Source organism: Chiloscyllium plagiosum, chromosome 12, assembly GCF_004010195.1.
Source record: "Chiloscyllium plagiosum isolate BGI_BamShark_2017 chromosome 12, ASM401019v2, whole genome shotgun sequence".
NCBI classification, from domain to species: Eukaryota; Metazoa; Chordata; class Chondrichthyes; order Orectolobiformes; family Hemiscylliidae; genus Chiloscyllium; species Chiloscyllium plagiosum.
The window spans coordinates 9551666-9571911 of NC_057721.1; the positions used below are offsets into that span (position 1 = coordinate 9551666).

The window sequence follows — 20246 nt, forward strand, 5'->3', positions numbered from 1 at the left end:
CTGTATCGTCACAAAGTCAACTCAGATGTCTGCGAAAGAGATGGTTCGGATTTTAAATGCAGTCTCAACTTACTTTAAACAAGGCTGAAGCACTGGTCTCAAGATGATAAACTTTTTTTCAGCATGTTTTACTCCATTTCAAAATGAATATGCTGGTGAATAAGTTAACTGAGATACCACAGGAGAAGCCTGGTCAGCATAAAGGGGAGGGGATTTGAGCTAATTATCAAATTTACTTCTAATCGGAGTTAAAGTCACGAACTTTTCAAAGCATTTTTAATGTCCAAATTGATACATATGATCAAATGTCAATGCCAAGTGATATAAATGTGATATCGGCCATGGAAATTCAGAATTGTCTCAATTTATTGCATTTAATAAACAGTTCTGGCCTTTGAGGCAATCAAAAATGCCATTCTATGAACAGAAACACCATGAGGGAAAACGGTCATTAAGAAACTATTGATGAATACCATGATAGAAACACTTGCCTCATCCTGTATCCCGCTACTGTTTGTCAATTTGTTTCCATCAGTAATTGTAACAATAATTGATGGTTCCAGAAAGAAAGGATTTCGCCCCTAAATAAAAGCAAAAGAAAACATTCTAAGTAATTCATAATTTAAAGAAGCCATAAAGCTGCTAATTATCTTATCAATGTTGTTGTTAACATGAAATACAAGCTAGCTATTACTTACACCATGTTTAGGATCAATGAAAACATTCAACAACTGTGAAACCAACTGTTATGTACTGTAAGTAACAATAAGTCATTTGGACTTGGAACGCCAATACTTTGAAGACATTGACTCGTTTACCTTCAACTGCTCTCCTCAAGCTTCACTGCTTTTTCCAAGAAACAAAATTTAATCTGCAAAATGCAAGATTTCCATGTAAGAGCGCTCCTGACAGCCCCAGTGACTTGGGAGGTACCACCATACTGAAAAGTCTGGGTTCAAAACTCGTACACGACAATCACCACATTCAGGTAATCAAACTTTAAAAAGCATTCCTGATAATGTCCTGGACTTGAAACATTATTTCTCTCTCTCTCTCCACTGATGTGCCAGATAAAATCTCAATTTATACAGTGCAGGAAGACGACATTCAGCTTACGATGTCTGCATTAGCTCTCGAAATCAGCACCTCAATTCATGCCACTGTTAGACCAGAGAACCAACACTGGTCAGAAAACACTAAGGTGATGGGTGAAAGACATGGCGCAAATTAGGGCATGGGCAGCAGAGCCCAGATGGGCACAGTTTATAGAGGGGTAGATGTTTGGTGGCTGGAACAACACTGGAATGGGCAATAACCAATGCTTGAAGGACAGCGGAGTTAGGGGCACAGACAAGCAAAGTTCTGTAGTGAAGCCAGCAGTGTCTGTGATAGAGAAAATGGGGTCAAAAGCCCAGCACCATCAAATTAATGGTTCAAGGAAAGTCCTTGCTCCATACTCTCCAAAGAAAAATAGGAAAACACTAATTCATGCCAAATGAACAGAAAGGTATTAAAATGGGAAATTGTTTTATGTTAAACGTTCCCCTGCACCTTTCTGTCATAAGGTATTTTACTTCAAGATTCAGGTTTAGAAGTGAACTGGAGTCAAGAGGATTGTCAACCTTTGGAATTCTCTTCGACGGACAGCTGTGGAGTCTCAGTCTGAGTATGTTTACAGTTTAAGTGAACAGATTTCTGATTATCAGTGGCATGCAGGCTTAGGGGTAGGGTGTGAGTAAAAGGTTTGATCAGCCATGATCATACGAAAAACAGGCCAGGTTCAACAGGCTGAACGGCCTACACCTGTTCCTATTTTCCTAACATCAGAATTAGTACTTGTGCTGAGGCTAGTGCTCCCATGGTGTTGCAGTGCTGCATGTTCAAACCCCAGTCTGTGCTCCAACTGCACAGGACGCATTCTCAGACCAACAGGTATATCCCCCATCAGAGATGGATCAAAGCAGGATAGGGAGTTTAGAATGGCAAGCGATATCCATGCCAGAGATGTGACAGCAAGAAAACCACAATGGATTGTCTACAGAAGGAAAATACACATAAGAAAGCAGACACACACAGTCCTTCCCAATACAAATAATCACCAACACATGCCTGGGCACTCAGGTATTCAGATTTAAAATGTTTAGACTCGAGACTTTTATTTTTTCAATGAATCTTTGACTTGCATAGGCTGGTCCACTAAATGAATGAATCGAGTACAGCATTGAGTGCCCAGAGGGGAACCCATCCCATCAAATTTGACTGCCACAAAAGATACAAAGGTCCCATAATATGAATTTGTTGCAGGTTGGGAGGAGCAAGGGAGGGCAGTTAGCTTTCGATCAGAGAAAATCCAGAAGAGCAAAAGGTTTCAGGTTCAGTGAATATGCTCCACTATTTCATTAGCCATGATAGCTTCTAAATCAAAGCTTCCACCCCCTACCCCCCTCAACAAATTCAACACCATCACTCCACAATTAACAGTCTCCCCATCTGAAGTGATGTTTTCTGTGTGGTCTGCTGCAGCAGCTCATTCAAAATACCCACAAATGCCTATCAAAAAGAGAATGGATTTTTTGCTTGAATTTACTTTTAGGGTCTCTACAACCAATTTCTAAAGTTGCCCCATGTATTTTGGAATCTTGTCAGAGGGAAAAACCCTTCTCCATTTTGACACTTTCCTTCCTGATTTTCGATACATGAATAAAGATCACTTGTGACATCAAGGGATGGGTTATTTCACATATGACTGTACTTGCTGCAAGGCCAGTATAGGCAACCACACAGTAAGCAAGCTCTTTCAACAAAGCTTTTTTTCAACCCCACTTAAATCAATTCAGCAACTCTGACCCCATAGCCTCCGCATCGCCTCCTGTTCAAACATGAATAAAAAGAAACTTGGTTGAAAATTAAAATTAACCATAAAAATGGTTAACATTCACCAATCTTCCAGTATTATTCCCACATTCACCATGCCTTACAGGATTAATGACAATACACTTCATCTCATTTATTTCTTGTTATAATCCCAACAGGAAGTCATGTAAAGCTTCCATGTACATTTTACCTTTCAGGGTTGTATCAATAACCTCTTCTTTGAACGGATTACATCTGGAACTGCATATTTCCCATGATTGGGTCCGGATAGGTAACCTGACCTTTCATTCTCGGGATTATTGGATCTGTATAGATAACCTGGCTTCATAACTTGAGATAAGTAGCGGTCTGCTAATGAATGTTACTACAGCAAGTATGGAAGTGCCAAGTATTGAGGTAGGATCTTACCAAGTACCTCTGGCCACACTTTATGCACCAAAGCCTCAATACACACTGCAATGCTCAGAAACTCCTGGCAATGCCACAAAGCACTGCAGCTCAGTCAGGTTCTGACAGTTTATCAGAATATTGGGGAAAAGTACTACAAGATTAAGTGGTGAATATTACCTCACTTTTAGATTGACTTTAATTCACTGGAGGATCAAAGGTCTTAAACGGGTTGACACATTCCCAGTCTAATTTTGCACCTATAGGCTGCACTTCGGCAACAAAGAAACATAGAAAACAGGAATCAGAGACCATTTTGTCCATCGACCTTGTTCCATCATTGAACAACATCATTCTGATCATTCAACTTCGTTCCCTGTTGTTTCTTAAGCTCCATACCTTTTAATCCCTTTCGCTCCAAGAACTATATCTAACTCCTTCTTGAAAACATTCTAAGTTTTGGCCTCCAGTGCTTAATGTGGTAGAGAATTCCACAGGTTCACCACTCACTAGGTGAAGAAATTTCTCATCTTAGTCCAAACAGCATCCTTAAACTGTGACACCCAATTCTGGATAATGACACCATGCAACAATCACATCTGAGTCCACAATTACACTGATGACATCCAGCCACACCTTACATTTAACACTACCTTCTCTTTGTCATGATCTTTAATATCTAATATAGTAATAAACAGAAACTACCTCTAATTAAACATTGTGAAGATTAAAGCCAGGATTTTGACCCTATACACACACACACACACACACACAGTTCCAAGCCATAATTTCACTACTTTTTTCAATCATTGAAATATTCTACCACCATTGATAACTCTGGGGTTCTATTTGACATTGAGCTAAGTTTCCAAACCCACATACTTTTGATGATCAAATATCTTACCCATCTCTGTCCTTGGCTCTAACAGTCTCCTACCAAAGTCTTCACCGAAGTTTACTTCTTCCCAACTCAACTATTCCAACTTGCCAGTGGCATCTTCTATACAGTGAACTTCTGATCACAGCTGTCTGCTTCCTGACTCCAAATAGACTGTTCATCACCTTTCCCTGAACTAACTAGATTCCTATCAAGAAATAGCTCAAACTTAAAATTCCTATCCGTGTTAAAAACTTTCCAAGGCCTTGCCTTATCTAGCTCTGTAACCTCCTCCAGTCCCTTAACTTGAGAACTCTTCCTTTAACACTCCTTACAGTACTCTGATTTCCTTGATTCCACCATTGGCACCTGTATTTTTAACGTGATCAAAGATTGCAGCAGGACTTTGATCAGCTGGGGAAGTGCATCAAGAAACAGAGTTTAAGATAGATGAGTATGAGGTCTTGCATCTTTCAAAGTCAAAACAAAGTCAGAGTTTCATGGTGAATGGTAGGATCTCAACAAGTGTAGTGGAATAGATGGATCTCGGAGTTCAGGTGCACAGTTCTCCAAAAATGGAGTCACAGGTAGTCAGGACAGTGAAGGTGGCTTTTGGCACACTGATCTTCATTGGTTAGGGTACTGAAGTTATGTTGCAGATATACAGGAGGTTGGTGATGGCGCACTTACGAGTATTGTGTACAGTTTTGGTCACCTTGCTACAGGAAGGTTGTTATTAAACTGGAAAGAGTGCAAGAACAATTTGTAAGCATGTTGCCAGTACTCAAGCGTCTGAGTTACAGGGAGAGGTTGGACAAGCTGGGATTTTTTTCTTTAGAGCATAGGAGACCAAGGAGGGGATCTTATATAAAAGTGTAAAAGATCATGAGGGTGAATGCACTAAGCTTTTTACCCAGGGTTGGGGAATTGAGGACTAGAGGGCGTCAATTTAAAGTTAGAGGGAAAAGTATAAAAGGCAACCTGAGGAGCAACTTTTTTTGAAATACACAGAGGGTGGTAAAGACATAGAATGAGCTACCAGCTCAAGTGGTTGAGGCTGGTACAATAACATTTAAAAGGCATTTGGACAAATACATAGATAGGAAAGGATTAGAAAAATATGGGAGAAGTGCAGAAAAATGGGGTTAGCGTGGATGGATATTTTGGCCAACATGGACAAGTTTGGGCCAAAGGGGTGGTCTTTGTGCTGTAGGACTCCATGACAGTATTGTATAGGTCCTAAGCTCTGGAGTTCACTTCACTAACCTTGGCTCCTTTAAAACAATCATTGACCAAGTTTTGGCCACTTTCCCAAACTCTTGTATGATTCAATGTCAAATTATGTCTGATAAGCTGTGAAACCATAAGCTTCAATCTGAATTGAAGATTATATGGATCTGTAGTCTGTAGACAATGACCAGTTCCTATTCCCTGGTGTTGTCACTGGCTTACTGAGGAAGTTGAAAGTGTTAATTTGCCTTAGTGTACTCAATGGTCTAATGCTTTAACAAATCAGATGGGGACTATATTCACCTTAATGAAGGAGGTAACAATTTGCCATAACTAAGGCTGCAAGTTCAAAGCCAGAATACAGGTTAACATTTTAATTTATGCTCACAAAGCTTTCCAATACTCAAAGCCCTCGTTTTAATTGCTCCTATCCATTCAGGTGATCTGGTTGACGATGGTCAATCGGACATGTTTAATAAGATCTGCCAGTCATTAGGAAGTGCTGCATATAGCCTACATTCCTGCTTCGCGCAAGCACTGAAACCTGTGTCACATTATAAATTTTGTGGTTGACACAAAGTGGTTTTGAATTGACAGCAGCATCACGCTCGTGGAGAAAAACAATTTGTGGGTTTACTGCAAAGGAGCTGCGTGAGACAGGTGGATTAACCAGACCAGTGTGTTTCACCATTAGCTGTGATTCTGCTCTCATTCTCCCACTTACACATTTTTTTTCACAAATTTAAATCTCCCTCATCTCCTACTATCACAAAAGGTTAATAATGTTATTGAAGAAAAATTGAATCCCATTTTTGTTACATGCTTAAAACTCTACCTAGAAACTGATCACAAGTGAGGCTTGACTCAAGTAGTTCGGTCCTGGGGCCTCTTTTTCAAAGTCACTGAAATAGTACAAAGTCATTACAGTGTTCCCAAGCTGTTCACCAGCCACATGAAGCCAAGCATGAAACAGTCTAAGCTACAGACTTCATATCTAACCCCAGCGTTCAGAGGAAACAGCTCAAGCTGGACAACCAACCTAGAGACAAGTGTACACCTTAAGACGGATTAATGTGTGTTTTTCTCATCACTAGTTTAGCAACTCAGTTTCCTTAGACTGGGTTTAATGAAGCACTGAAAACATCAGGAAGTCATTGCCTGACAGACACTCTGTCTATAGGACTTCTCAGCACCGTGAATTATTATTTAATCACCAACTTCAATGTTGAATACCATTTGTATTAATGTGACCAGTTATCTGCATTACTCACTCACTGAGCATGCTCAAAGACTTAAATACTGCAGCACATATCACTTATAAACTAAATCAGGAGAGGAAAGCTCAATTTATATTTCATTAAATAGCTACAAAACAACCAAGAACAACACAACACAAAACTTTGTAGTAAAGCTTCAAAGCCTCCTTTGCTTTCAAGTAACAGCTTCCAACAGGCCCAGTTTCTGGCCAGCAATCATTTTCTGCTGTCTCGTTTTAAACAAATAATTTGCTTTCATAAAAATCGCACAATGTGATGACCTACTGGTGGCACAAAATCCTTTCCAGACATCTAATTCCCAAATTAGGCAAGTCTTATATTTAACTCACTAAGCAAAGACTCAATGCAATTTCACATAGTTGTCATTCCAGTTATTGTCGACCCACATATTTTGTGCTTCAGCAAACAAGGTTTTGCATTAAACATTCTTTAATGGCCTTATGTTTCTCTAGAGTGAGGCCAATTTCATATTATACAATACCCTTTTGCTGGAAATTGAACAGAGCAAGGAAGTAACCCACGTAGTGGAGAATCTTGCTCACAATTTTATAACCCCCAGTGAACTGTATGTAGCATATTAATAGCCCAGTGCATTGCTCCAAGGAAGCAGCAGGTTTGCGGAGTTTTACACACAGCAAACTGCTGACCTCAGCTGGGCTCTTGCAGAATCGCTTTGCTTCCCTGCAGGACGAGAAACAAGGATCAGCTGTGTGCATCCAAGAAGCCAGCTTAGAATATATTGGCAGGCTTGATAGACAGACCATTCAGTAAGAGAAAAAGTATACTGGGAAATGTGGGGTAGGGTTTATAAGTTAAAGATTTGGGAAATTAAACAAATACGATTTTGTCGCATTTACTGTGTTGATATTCTGGATGGCAGACCTGATAGGGAATTAAGTATCAGTACTGTATTCCCATTTTGCTATTTACTTTCTGAATCGAGTCTCAAATCATTCTTTCATTTACCATGAGACATCAAATTAAGGCCATATCTGAGATCAATGTAAATGATCCCCTGGCATGGTTACATGGATCAAAAGCACTGGAACTCTCCTCAGTGCCCTGGCTAACATCTAGCTCTAAAACAAACATCACTAAAACCAATCATCTGGCCATGATATTATTGCTGCTTGTGGAACCATGAGGTGCATAAAATTGATAATAACGTGTACCTGTATTACAACTATGGATAGATTTCTAAAAAGTACACCACTAGCTTTGAAATACTTTGGGATAAAACCAGTATTTATTGTCCACCTTGGTGCCCTAATATGGTAATACAAACTCTTAAATTTACATACCCACCTTAGCATCTATTCCTATTTGTGGGCATGAGTTCCACACTTTTGACTGAATAAGAAGGTCTGTCCTTCTTGAGACCAGACTTAAGCTTTAAGCTATGACATCTCATGTCCTAGACTTCGCACCAGTGAAAAAGCTTATTGTAACCTGACCCAAATAATTTGTTTTTGAAGTAATCTCAAATCAATCTTTTGTATTCTATGGAATACTAGTCTCATTTAAGCAATTTCTGCTCATAATCTAACACTTGGCACTCTGACAGCATTTATGTGAATCTATATTGTACTCTATCCAAGGTCATATTTTCTAAGTGTTGTGTCCATGTTATTAGCTGAACTTTGCAAAGCTGCAGCAATACACTGACTTTATATGCACCTACCCTGCTTCAATTTATATTTTACATATTCTAACCTTTGATTGATGAAGTTCATCACTATATCCTTTTGAGGTTGTTTAAGATGATTGACTTTAGTGATCGGCACACATGAACCCCAGATCTCTGGATTTCCACCGTTTATAATTTTAACATGGTGAAAAACTCAGATTTTCAGTTCTATGGTCTAAAACAGATTACCTCACATTTAAGTGCAGAGATCAATGTGTCATTATGCCCAATTAATCCATTATTGTTTCCTTGAAAGTAGTGTACACATCTACACTATTTCTATGCCGCCAATCTTCACCTCACTGTTCAATTTGACGTATGGGTCTCTTGCATTATGGGGATGTTAATTGCGAATAGTTGATGCTCTAACATCTATACTTGTAGGGCACAATTGGTTAGGTACTTCAATTGGAATGAGGTAACAATGATCCATATTCCAATCAATATTCTAAATATCTTCAACTAGTGTGTTTCAAAGGTAACAACTGTTTTAAGGAGTAGTTACAGCAAATAACTTAGGTGAAACTCGACAAGTGCATGAGGGACAAAGGAACATAAGAACGGAAGCAAATGAAATATCAGAGGACTCATCTGGAGGATAAACATAGGATTGGGACAAAAGCACATTTTTCTACTTTAAATGTCTCAACTCTCAGTTCTCACAGCCAACATGCTGCCCTTATCCACAACACATACAACACAGTAAATCATTAACAAATCATAAAATGCTGGAAAACCTCAGCAGGTCTGGCAGTATCAATGGAGAGAAAGCAGTTAATGATTCAGGTCCAGTGACCCTTCTTCAGAAAGTAAATAATTATTTCAACAAGGCCCCTGACCGATTAGATTCTTGGTTTGGACAGAGTTGACCAATCCAACACAGTAAAAGTCAGATTTCGCAATGAACTCTCAATTGCCAACTCAGGGTGGGAGAAATGGATCAAAAAAGAGCCAAGACCAAAACCTACTTTCAGTTACTACTGGGTGAATACTTGCAGGGTATTTAATTAAATCAGCCTTGGGCCCAGCTATGAAAAATCTCTGTCATCTGTGGTGGGCAAATAACCTGTTACCATCTATCAAGCAAAACCATTTGGATAAAAGTCAGAAAGCAATGAAAACTCACCTAGGTAGTTCTTATCTCTGCTCATAATAGACCCAACCAAAGAAAATCAAACTAGGGATCAGGAGACCATTTAGCCCATCAAGTCCCTTCAGGAGGAAAGAATCTTAGGGGGTGTCAAAAACTTTTAAGTTGTAAAACACCAATATAACCAGGCATTTCACAGTATACATTGCCAGACAAAGATTTATTTCTTCCTGATCTGATCACCCAATCACTATTCCAAATAACTCCCAACCTTCAGGGCAGAATTGCAATAAGAAAACATTGCTTTAACATGATTGAACATACAAAAATCAAAGTTTGAAAAAAGGAGAGATAGGGTCCTCTTGTGGCACAGTGTTAGTGTCTCTATCCCAAGGTCACGAGATCCAGGTTCAAGTTCTAGACAGCATAATAGCGTCTCTAAACAGGTTGATTAGAAAAATCTAAGGTACAATTTTTCAGAAGTTCCCATGAACAGTGAGCAACTTACTTTTCAGAAAGAATAAGTTCAACAAGCATAAAAATTTCAGGAATATGAATTCAGTAATTTAGTTTTGTTATCGTGACAATTTTGAACACATTTTTGCCGTATGTATGGTGCATTTTGTGAATTAAACTTTTGCTGTACTTTATTGCCTTTGAGATTATAAAAATACTGAATTTTAAAGATGTGTTTTACTGTGTTCCATCTTGGGGGGGGGGGGGGAAGAGAGAGAAAGAGATTTGGTGCTCTGTAATGAGGAGCTTAACTGAAAAACAAACTTGGATCCTTCAGGAAATCCTATGTCACGTTGCTGGCTGACAAAGTATGCCTTGGATAAAGACACCATTTAGTAACAGGAACATTTAACCAAGGCAATTCTTCAAAGTTAAACATATATTTCAGAATGTTCACCAAAAATCTATTCCAGTTAAAAACAAAGAAAGAAGTGATAAGGATAAACTGTGATTAACAAAGATTGTCAAGGAAGGCATTCAATTCAAAAGGAAGTCATACAAAACGGTTAAAACTAGCAATTGGCCAGAAGAACCAGCAGCTGATGACTAAATTGCTAATGAGGGAGAAAACTGATTAAGTAAATTGACAAGAAATACAAAAACAAACAGCAAAAGCTTCTACAGGTATACAAAAAGGAGCTGGAACAAGGGGACTTTGAACGATCCAACTGCAAAATTAATCACAGGAAAACTGCATAAAATTTAAACCAATATTCTTCATCAGACTTCATGGTGAAGGTTCAACAAACATTCCAAAGATGGGAGGAAAGATCTTGTAACTGTCTCTAAAGAGAGAAAACACTAGGAAGTAGAGGCACTCGTCAAAATATTACAGAACTAACCAGATTTTGGGTTGGTTTCAGCAGATTCAAAAACCACTGATCTGCCAACTCTCTTCAGGAATGGAAACAATACATAGCGAAGTATAGATTATCTGCCATTGGGAAAATGCTACAGTCAATTATTAAGGATAGCTCAAAGAGTGTCATGCAAGATTCAATGTGGTTTTGTGAAAGGGAATCATGTTTCACAGGAAAGGGGAATCAGTCGATGCAAGTCATTTGATTTCTAGCAACATTCAATAAGGTGGCACAAAGTTTATTGCACAAGATTGGAGCTTGGAATATTAGAGACAATATATTAGCATGGATTGAGGACTGGTTAAGATACAGAAAAGTCATAATTAATTTGTCATTTCAAGCCAGAAAGTTAGAGCAAATGGAATACCAACATCAGTCCCAGGGCTTCAATTATTTGCAATCTACATTAATTACTTGGAGACAGCAGAAATTTATCTGAATTTGCTGAAGATACAAAAATACTTTGGTGGGCATGTTTTGATGAGGACATGAGCAATCTGCAAGGGGTAATAAATAGGTTGAGCGAGTGGGCAAACAATTAACGAATGGACTTCAATGTAAAATGTGAGATCATGCACTTTGATAAAAACAAAGGCTATTATTTAAATGGACAGAGTCCAAAAATGCAGTGCAAGGGGACCTGAATGTTATCATACAATAAACATAACCATGCAGAAAGTAATCAAGGCAGCAACTGAAATTTTGGCCTCTATTACAAGGGGTTGGTGTTTAAAAATAACCAAGTCTTAGCACAAGTGTACAGGGTATTGGTTAGGCTGCACCTGGAGGACTATGTACTGTACTGATTCTTGTATTTAAGGAGGGATATATCGGCAGTTGAAGAAATTCACGAGGCAGATTCCTTTGATGAAGGGGTTGACTTATCGAAATTACTTAAACACATTTATTCATTGGAGCTTACAAGAATGTGGTGTTCTTTTATTGAAATACAAAAGATTAGGAGGCTTGACAAAGTAGATTTGATAAATTGTTCCCACTGGAGAGAGAATCTCACAGGGGAACATACAGAATAAGGGGATACTCACTTAAAACTGCAGTGTGAAGGAATCTTATTTCCCTCTACAAGGTAGTGAATGCCTGGAATTCTCTACCACGGACAGTTGTGGAGGCTAAATCACAAATTAATTGGAAGTGTTAGGTAGATTTTTGAAAGATTAGGGAGTTGACAGCTATTCTAAGTTGACATAAGAGGACAAAGTTAAAAAGCACATAACACCAGGTTAGAGTTCATAGGGTTTATTCGGAAACACCAGCTTTCGGAGCGCTGCTTCTTCTTCAGGTAGCTGATGTAAGAGCAGCGCTCCAAAAGCTAGTGCTTCCAAATAAATCTGTTTGACTATAACCCGGTGTTGTCTGATTTGTAACATTGCCCACCCCAGTCCAACACCAGCTTCTCCACATCATGACACAAGAGTTGAAACCTGAGATAATAAGACCATGGCTAAACTAAATGGTGGGACAGGCTTTGAAGGCTGAATGACCTTCCCCTATTTCTTTTATCATACGTGACAATCATAACCTTTGGCCATTTAAACTGCAAGAAATACATTTTGATTCTGACTTATTCTCATTGTCAAGAGATATTACAACTGCGCACTGAATTCCTTATGATAGAACAGCAGCACTACAAAAGGCAATTATGCTATGTAACCTCATTGCTATACCCACCTCCTAGCCAGAGTCTGATTGCAGTCATTTATTTGTATCATGTCATGACAGTGAGTTCAAATTACTGCTAGAGCATTCTATTAACAGAAGCAGTCTGAATACATTGTTTTGTCCAACAATGGTATGATTCAACTGAAAAATGGCATTCAAAAATCCATTTGGAAGTCTTAGATTTAAACTAGTTAGGTCAATTTGAAGCCTGACTAGTCATGAAATTGTGGTTTATGCAAATAGTGGGCTATTACTTGTATTATGAACAACAACATATACTGGAGAAACATCAGGTTAGTAAAATCATTTGAAGAACCTACAAAGCAATGAAAAGTGACATGCATAACTAAACACTGATGTTGCATTAACGACAAATGTAAGACAAAATAAGTTGCTGTCTTAGTGCACTGGCAAACTCAGGAACACGTTTAAGTTTATTGAAGAATCTAAACATTTTAAGTTGGTATTCCTTCTTTGCTGCAGTGTTTAATCATGTCCCTACTTTTTAATATTCAATTAGTGGTTTCACAAAAGTTTTAGGATTATGTAAAATGTAGACATCTATGAGCTGGAGTGGAAATCTAAAATTTTTAAAATATCCTTGACATTCAAATGAATCAAGGAGATTTTACAGCTACCAGAGATTAGGAAAAAATCTGCTTCACCAGTTTAAAGTCAATTTTCAATCAACTTAGTACAGGGAAAACTGGACATAGGTACTCACGGAGAACTTAAAGATACACCATGAAATAGTTTTCACACCTTGAGGCACACTGAGGCCACATTATCACCTCAGACTTGCAAGGACAAACTACGCATGCCCTATTTGCTCAAAACATGTACTTTGCCAAGAAAACTCACCTAATAGCCATTATCCACCTGCAGCATTGTGTTGCAGACCACATGGCATCTCAGCTCAACCTGATCAACAAGGACATGTATTTTAACAGAAATTTCTGTCAGTTGTCATTTTATGCCCATCACTTCATTTTTTTTTTTAAAATGGTCAGTATATTTTCCTAATGGGAAAAAAAAACAAGGCTTTCCTGCCTTAAAGATTCCAACAGTCAGAGTTTAAACAGCGTCATTAGGCAATGAGTTGTATCACCATTTACGGCACTGGATGCATGTTTTGAATCCTGACACCTGAGCACAATGATTCAAGTTAAAATTAGGTTACTTATCACAATACAACAATAACAAAGTCAAGGCTGGGACAATTTGTAATAGCACAACTTGAATGGACCTTTTACTGAGTGTTTTTACTCCAACGGTGATTAACATTTTTCAAAATGTAGCATCAGGTCAAATAATTTCCATACCGAAGCAAAATTGGAATTAAAGACCCAAGTTCTTGTACAGAAGATTGGACCACCTGCTTTGATGTCATATCTCAGCTTTTCCAAACTTTAAGGGCAATAATAAATTTCTACCTAGTTAAATTTGTTTGTTTTAAATTGCTGCGGGAAGAAATTCAAGGTAACAAAAAAATTTTAATTTTCATTGCCCCTCTCAAAGAGTGGCCCTCAAGAAGGAATCAATGTCAAAACTGCTGCCTTTTCAGCTCTCAACTTTAACAGAGAGCATCAGCAGTTTCATATCTTACCCTAGCCAGTTCCACACAGACATTTCACATGGATGGATAACAATAGATACAAGTGCCCCAGCTGAACATTTTCCTCCCTTGTATTTAAGCAAAACATTGTACCCAATCAACTGTGCTGTTCCAGCACCACCCTTTTCAACTCTGCTCTCTAGCATCTGCAGTCTGCACTTTCTCCAAAACCAGTAAAGCAGAGACTGAGGTCAAACCTGGGAAACTTATCATGCAACTTAGTACCCATGACACTTACATCAGCACAGGGGTGGGGGAGGGGTGGGATGGGAGGTCAGGTTTACACTTTCGCTGTCCTTAAGGACACTGCGAAAGCAACAGGCAATAATTATACCACGATAATTACTGATGTTTGAGCAGAAGCAGATCATTCCAATGCGGGGGGAATCAAAGTCCAAACTACAACTCATAAATGCACTCAGAACATAATCCCTACTGTTTCCTGGGCAGAGATCAGTTAAACCAAGGATCCAAATTTGGATCCTGATTTGCACTTTGGATATATTTGATAAACCATCAAATCAACCCTATTTCAAAATAAATTTCCTCATTAAGCTTGCCAACACAAAGGTGTGGCAGAACAAAACTAAATACAACAGTTTCTGTAATTTATTAATTCTATTGCTCTATTTGCTCCTCATACCCAAGTGGAACAGAAATTATTTAAATGCACTGAACATTTAGTTACTAGATATTAAGTTGCAACTGCTTTAAATTAGAGGGCTGAAGAGCATGAACCGTGAACACATATTTAAAAGTGAATATGCCCAGAATCCCAAAATTCAGTCATGCATGAGTTCGGACTCTTAGATGAGCCTATGCCTTGAAAGAGAGTCCATATTTAAATCCCTGCTCACATTCACTTCATCAAAATGTCATTAAATAATTTATCACTCTTGAACAGTGCAAACTGAAAGCTTTGCCATATTGTAGACAAATATGATCACATTACCTTTACTCACCATCACTAGAGAGGCATCCCATTTCATCTACAGGCATGTAGCTTCTACGTCTTCAAAAGGTAACAAGGAAGCAACGTAGATCATTCATGGTACTGACGCAGGAGCATTTTACACCTTCCCACATGTAACCATTAATTTTACAAAACTTGCCCAAAAGGTAAACTTGGTTTATTTTCTAAATAAAAACGAAAAAAACTGCAGGTGCTGTAAATCACAATCAAAAACAGAGGTTTCTGTAAAAGCTCAGCAGGTCTGGCAGCAACTGTGAAGAGAAATCAGAGTCAACATTTCAGGTCTGAGAAAGGGTCACCAGACCTCAAATGTTAATTCTGATTTCTCTTCACAGATGCTGGCAAACCTGCTGAGCTTTTCCAGCAACATGTTTTTGCTTTTGGTTAATTTACTAGCTAGCTGAATCCCACAGGCAGGCATGGACTCCAAATTACTCATTAGTTTATGATTACATTTAAAATCTAAGTACTCAGGGGCAAGGGCAGGTTGAAAACAAACAGGCTGGAAAAAAAAAGGTAAACTCACATCTACAGTCTGGAATTTAAAATGCTTACTTCGACAAGGAAATAGAGGACACTGAAACAAGGTATAAGAATAACATTGCATGAAGAAAAAGAACAGACAAAAATCAAGCCCAGTATGCAGCCTTTTAAAGTTACTCAGATTCGAATATGGCTCAATTCACTTCAAGATATGTGAAAGGAAGCCAGTGACATGAAAATAAACTCAATTAAGCAGCCCTGATAAAACAAAATAAAACCTTATTCAAGTTGGCAAGCTTTGAACAAAAATGCCCTTCTGTGCCATCTAGACCTTCTGGGGGATTAATGCCATATCACTGTTACAAGGATTGCTTCAATTTAATATCATAACGCTAATAATGCAGGCAAAGCAGCACGTTAGGGAGCAGGAGACTTGCAAAACTCACCTTGTTCCAGGTTTTTAGGGTCAGTGGATGAATTAAAAATAAACAAATAGATTTGTGCTCAATTAAAAAGACCTTTTAAGCTATCAGTTATGATGGAACCAGTTCGAGACTTGGAAAAGTAGAAGGTCGAACAGTTCACAACTCAGGAGTGCCATGAGACGAATAATTTATTTTGACCCAAGTGAAGGGAAATATTTTATTTCATTTTTTCCAAACACACTTATGGAGGATTAAAAATCTAAGTCTGTCCCATCACTTTTGGAAATGGATGGGTCTTACTCAGTGCTGTAAAATTAAGTATTTTGCACAAGCACTTAACTATAAACTCAATCCCATCTAAGATATTACTGTATAACAACATTCATGTCAATGTTCTGTAAAGTTATTCATAAATAAGGGAGTACTTTAAACTTTTGCCTCCCATTCTTGTTTTTAAGAGGAATGTTTAAACAAAGTCAAAGCAGGATGAAAAACAAGATAAATCTATTAGGTAACTTGGACCGGAGACATAGATCTGTACTGGATTTGATCTTGTGATTAAGAGAACTGCGTACTTTATAAGATTATATCTTTCCCGTGAGTGCCTGATAACTAAGCCAGGTTGAACCAAAAAAGTCAGCATCTTTCAAGCTGCAATGAAAAACACTAAATGGTGATCAAGCATTATTGGCATTGTTGATTTGAGCATAGGAATATACATAAGACATGTCTTTCAGCCTGATCATTAACCCAAATCAACTGCAGTGTTTGACACAATGAAGCCTTATCAACTGTCGAGATCAATGCAAAGACAGACAGTGCTCTTTAGTTAGAAATGCCCGCCATTGTCATCAGATGGAGATCAGCAGAGGGCAATATAGACAAAAACCAACTACCTGTTCCACTAAACTAATGCACTGATTGACCACAGTATAGCTTGAGTGATCTTGGCAAACAGAGGGATAGAAACTGCGTGAGAGCAACATGTTGCGGGTCTAAATAAGAAAGAGGGAAAGCAGACTTCATGGGCCTAAGGGCCTGTTCCTGTGCTAAATTGTATTTTGTTACTGTCACCATATATCTCACTTTGGAGACTGAAAAGTTAAGAAATTGGGATAGCACGCATGCACAGAAGTAAAAGTTGAAGAACATGGTATCATGACCATGAATGGTCACATGGAATAATTTTTTTAAAAATTATTCCATTAACATTTCAGACTGTGAATTCAAAATTTTAAATCAAGCTTCAATTTTCAGTCATGTCTAGAAGAATCACCAACATTTAAGAAAAACAATTTCAAGCAGATTTCTCACTTCTCCATTCAACTTGGAAAAAGTTTTGCTTTCCAGCTTTTTTGTTTAAAGACTTGGTATCTGGGTATAGTTCTGCTATTACTCACTGCCTTCAGTAACATTACCAAGTATCCATGATTGATTCACATGCATCAACAATCTATTTAGCTGGTGAAATGGGAACCAGATCACCAAGACTAAATACACATTCACTCAACTCATGTCTATTTGATGCTGTTGCATGATAATATCAATGGGAAGACTGACTCCAAACTTGGGAGGCACTGATGCTGTATACAACCTACAACCCAGGACATACCAGAGATTGAATGAAGGATTGTACTGATCTCGAGTAGCCTTGCTGGAAAAAACTTGCTGATGTGCCAGGAGCTATAATGGATGAGGTCCAAGAGATGTGCAGGAATACCATCAAATCATCAAAATAATTGGTCAAAGCAGCACAGGGGAGTCGAGAGAGGATTTTTGACGCAGTCTGGTCTGTAAATATGCATGTGAATAATTTACAAGGCCACAGATCAGGAAATCTAAAGTGGGAAGAGGCAAAATAGCTTGTGTTTGGTCAATATGGGCACAATAGAATGAATTGCATTCTTCTGTGTTAGATTTGCCAATGATTCTATGACCAATGGCCTACTGCTCTTCGTGAAAAGTTGCATCACTCATCCCAATGGATGTTTGATTCACGATTCTTCACCATCTCTCCTGTTTATATCACAAAGAAATCAGCCCACCAATGCAAACATCCATTTAGTGGCCCAAGTAGTCTCTCCTAAGTTGAAGTATATATTTTCCAAATTGCTGAGCTACGTAACTATGATGTGATTTTATTCTCAACTCCATCCATGTGGTTTCCTGTGTTGACAACTGGCAAAGGAATGATTACAGGTAATTTTTATTGCATCTACATGAGTAGAGGATTGACTTTTTTTCTGCGTTGAATGATTAGATAGTTTCGCTTGTGTTAAACATACCTGACCATAGTTGTCTATTCCAGTAACTAATCTATTTAAATTTAATAAATCAAAGGATGTCCTTAAAGACTGGCCAAGAGTTGATAGTCCTACAGCTTGAAGATTTTTCAATTCGTTCATGAAGGTTGCATGGTTTTCTTTCCAGCCAGCCTGAAAAATAAAATATTTCAGTGATGCTTTCTCTGTTCAGAACGTTTCCAAGTTTTTCATCACAAAGTTTCAGGAAACCAGTTTTTGCAGGACATTGTAGCAGGATAACATACACAAAAAAATAGACATTTGAAAGATCAGTACCTTCACCACTTCAACACAAGTCTCATTTTATAATAGACTAATTTTGAACTTGCTTTCCTTTTCCATCCAATCTCTTCTCCTTTGCCCAAGCACAAACTCTTCAACTGTGATACAGCCGTACAGACACTGTCCAAGTTTGGGTTTGCAATTATGAAGCATGATCTGCATCAGGATTTATTTGAAAAACATTAAGTATTTATTTTCCTCACCATTCACCCAAATGTCAATTCTAACGGCCTTGTAGTGAGGTTCCATACAAAGTTTTTACCACTTTTTAAACTGACCACAACGGTAAACCAAATGCATCACAGCTATGGCACTCCAGCTTTCCCTCTTTTCATTCTAAAGTAGCTTTTACCAACCCACCCTCTTTGCCCAAATAATAAAATGTCAAAGCAACATGATCAAAATGCAAACTCTGCAGTGTCAGTTTAAGGTGTGCCTATCTCTTCCATAACACATTACTCAAAACGCTGTATTGTCTGCATCTTTTAGTTTTTCCAATTATCCAGAAACAGGTTAACTACACACAAAATGACAGGCAGGGAGCACAAGCTAGCCCATCAAGTCTTCAGCTGTCAAAGCCATAAACACTGGGAATATAGACATCACTCTTCCTCTTCCCCTCCCCCCCCTTTTTATTTAACACCCACTAGACCTCTAACATCTTATTAGCACACTCTCCCTTTTCAACACCTGTCAAGGTCAGCACTGTGCAGCTTCGCTTGGGAGAATGAATACTCCATAACAACTCAAACATCCATATCTACAATAACTTCTGTCCCGCATAAAAACTGAAATAAATCATTTTAAAAACAAAAAGTGTGCAACTTAAAACTACCCTTCCTTGAGAAAGTCTGGTTGCACATCTTAAGACAGCCACTTCCCCTTTAATAAACAAGTCTGAGCACTTGCCTCTGCTGTCCCTCTTTAAGATGTGAGACGGTCCACACACCCTTGAGAAAATGAGGCACCAAGGAGGTGAGGCACCTCTCCGGCCTATCACCCTCACCTTAACCTCCTTCCACCTATCACATTCCCAACGCCCCTCCCCCACCTTTTATCTTAGCCTGCTTGGCACACCTTCCTCATTCCTGAAGGGTTTATGCCCAAAACGTCGATTCTCCTGCTCCTTGGATGCTGCCTGACCTGCTGCGCTTTTCCAGCAACACATTTTTCACCAAGGAGATGCACAACTACACTTGAGCTTTACTCCAAAGTCAATTCAAACTCTGCAAATCGTGAATCAAACATCCATCGGGATGAGTGATGCAACTTTCCACAAACGTATCAATCGCATCCACCTCCAGTCTACCCTGTTCTTTTTATGTTGTGTGTGTGTGTGTATGCCTGGGTGGGGGCAAACATCACTCCAACTCCCCAAACCATCCTGGGCAGAAGGGGCACGTCGGCCATGTTTAGTTAGGGTGCCTGAGTGAAGGGAGGTGGGGGAGGGAGGGAGACAGACAGAAAGAGAGAGAAATCTCTTCTGAAATACACCAATTTGGAAGAAAACAAAACCCCACAAGACCCTGGAGTGAGTGTGGGTGAGGGTTAATTTTTTTTTGGTTTTACCTTGATACCGTGTGGCGGGTCATCGAAGGTCACCAGCATGTACCTGTCTCCCCGGCTGGCAGGGTCCCGGGCCCGCAGCTGCTCACAGGGATGGGGGGGCGAGAGGAGGGTGGGGGGT

The 20246-nt window shown here is 38.8% G+C and overlaps 1 protein-coding gene across 1 annotated transcript in view; it reads right to left on the reverse strand.

The window, feature by feature from the left end:
* Positions 1–20206, reverse strand: part of LOC122554966 (integrator complex subunit 6-like) — a 95735-nt gene extending 75529 nt beyond the window's left edge. The window contains exons 1-3 of the mRNA XM_043700434.1: positions 20129–20206; positions 18260–18409; positions 492–581 (exon numbers count right to left, since the gene is read on the reverse strand). Of these exons, the coding sequence (XP_043556369.1) occupies positions 492–581; positions 18260–18409; positions 20129–20167 (279 nt within the window). The 5' untranslated portion in view covers positions 20168–20206. The remainder of the gene's footprint in view (positions 1–491; positions 582–18259; positions 18410–20128) is intronic.
* Positions 20207–20246: the final 40 nt, after the last annotated feature.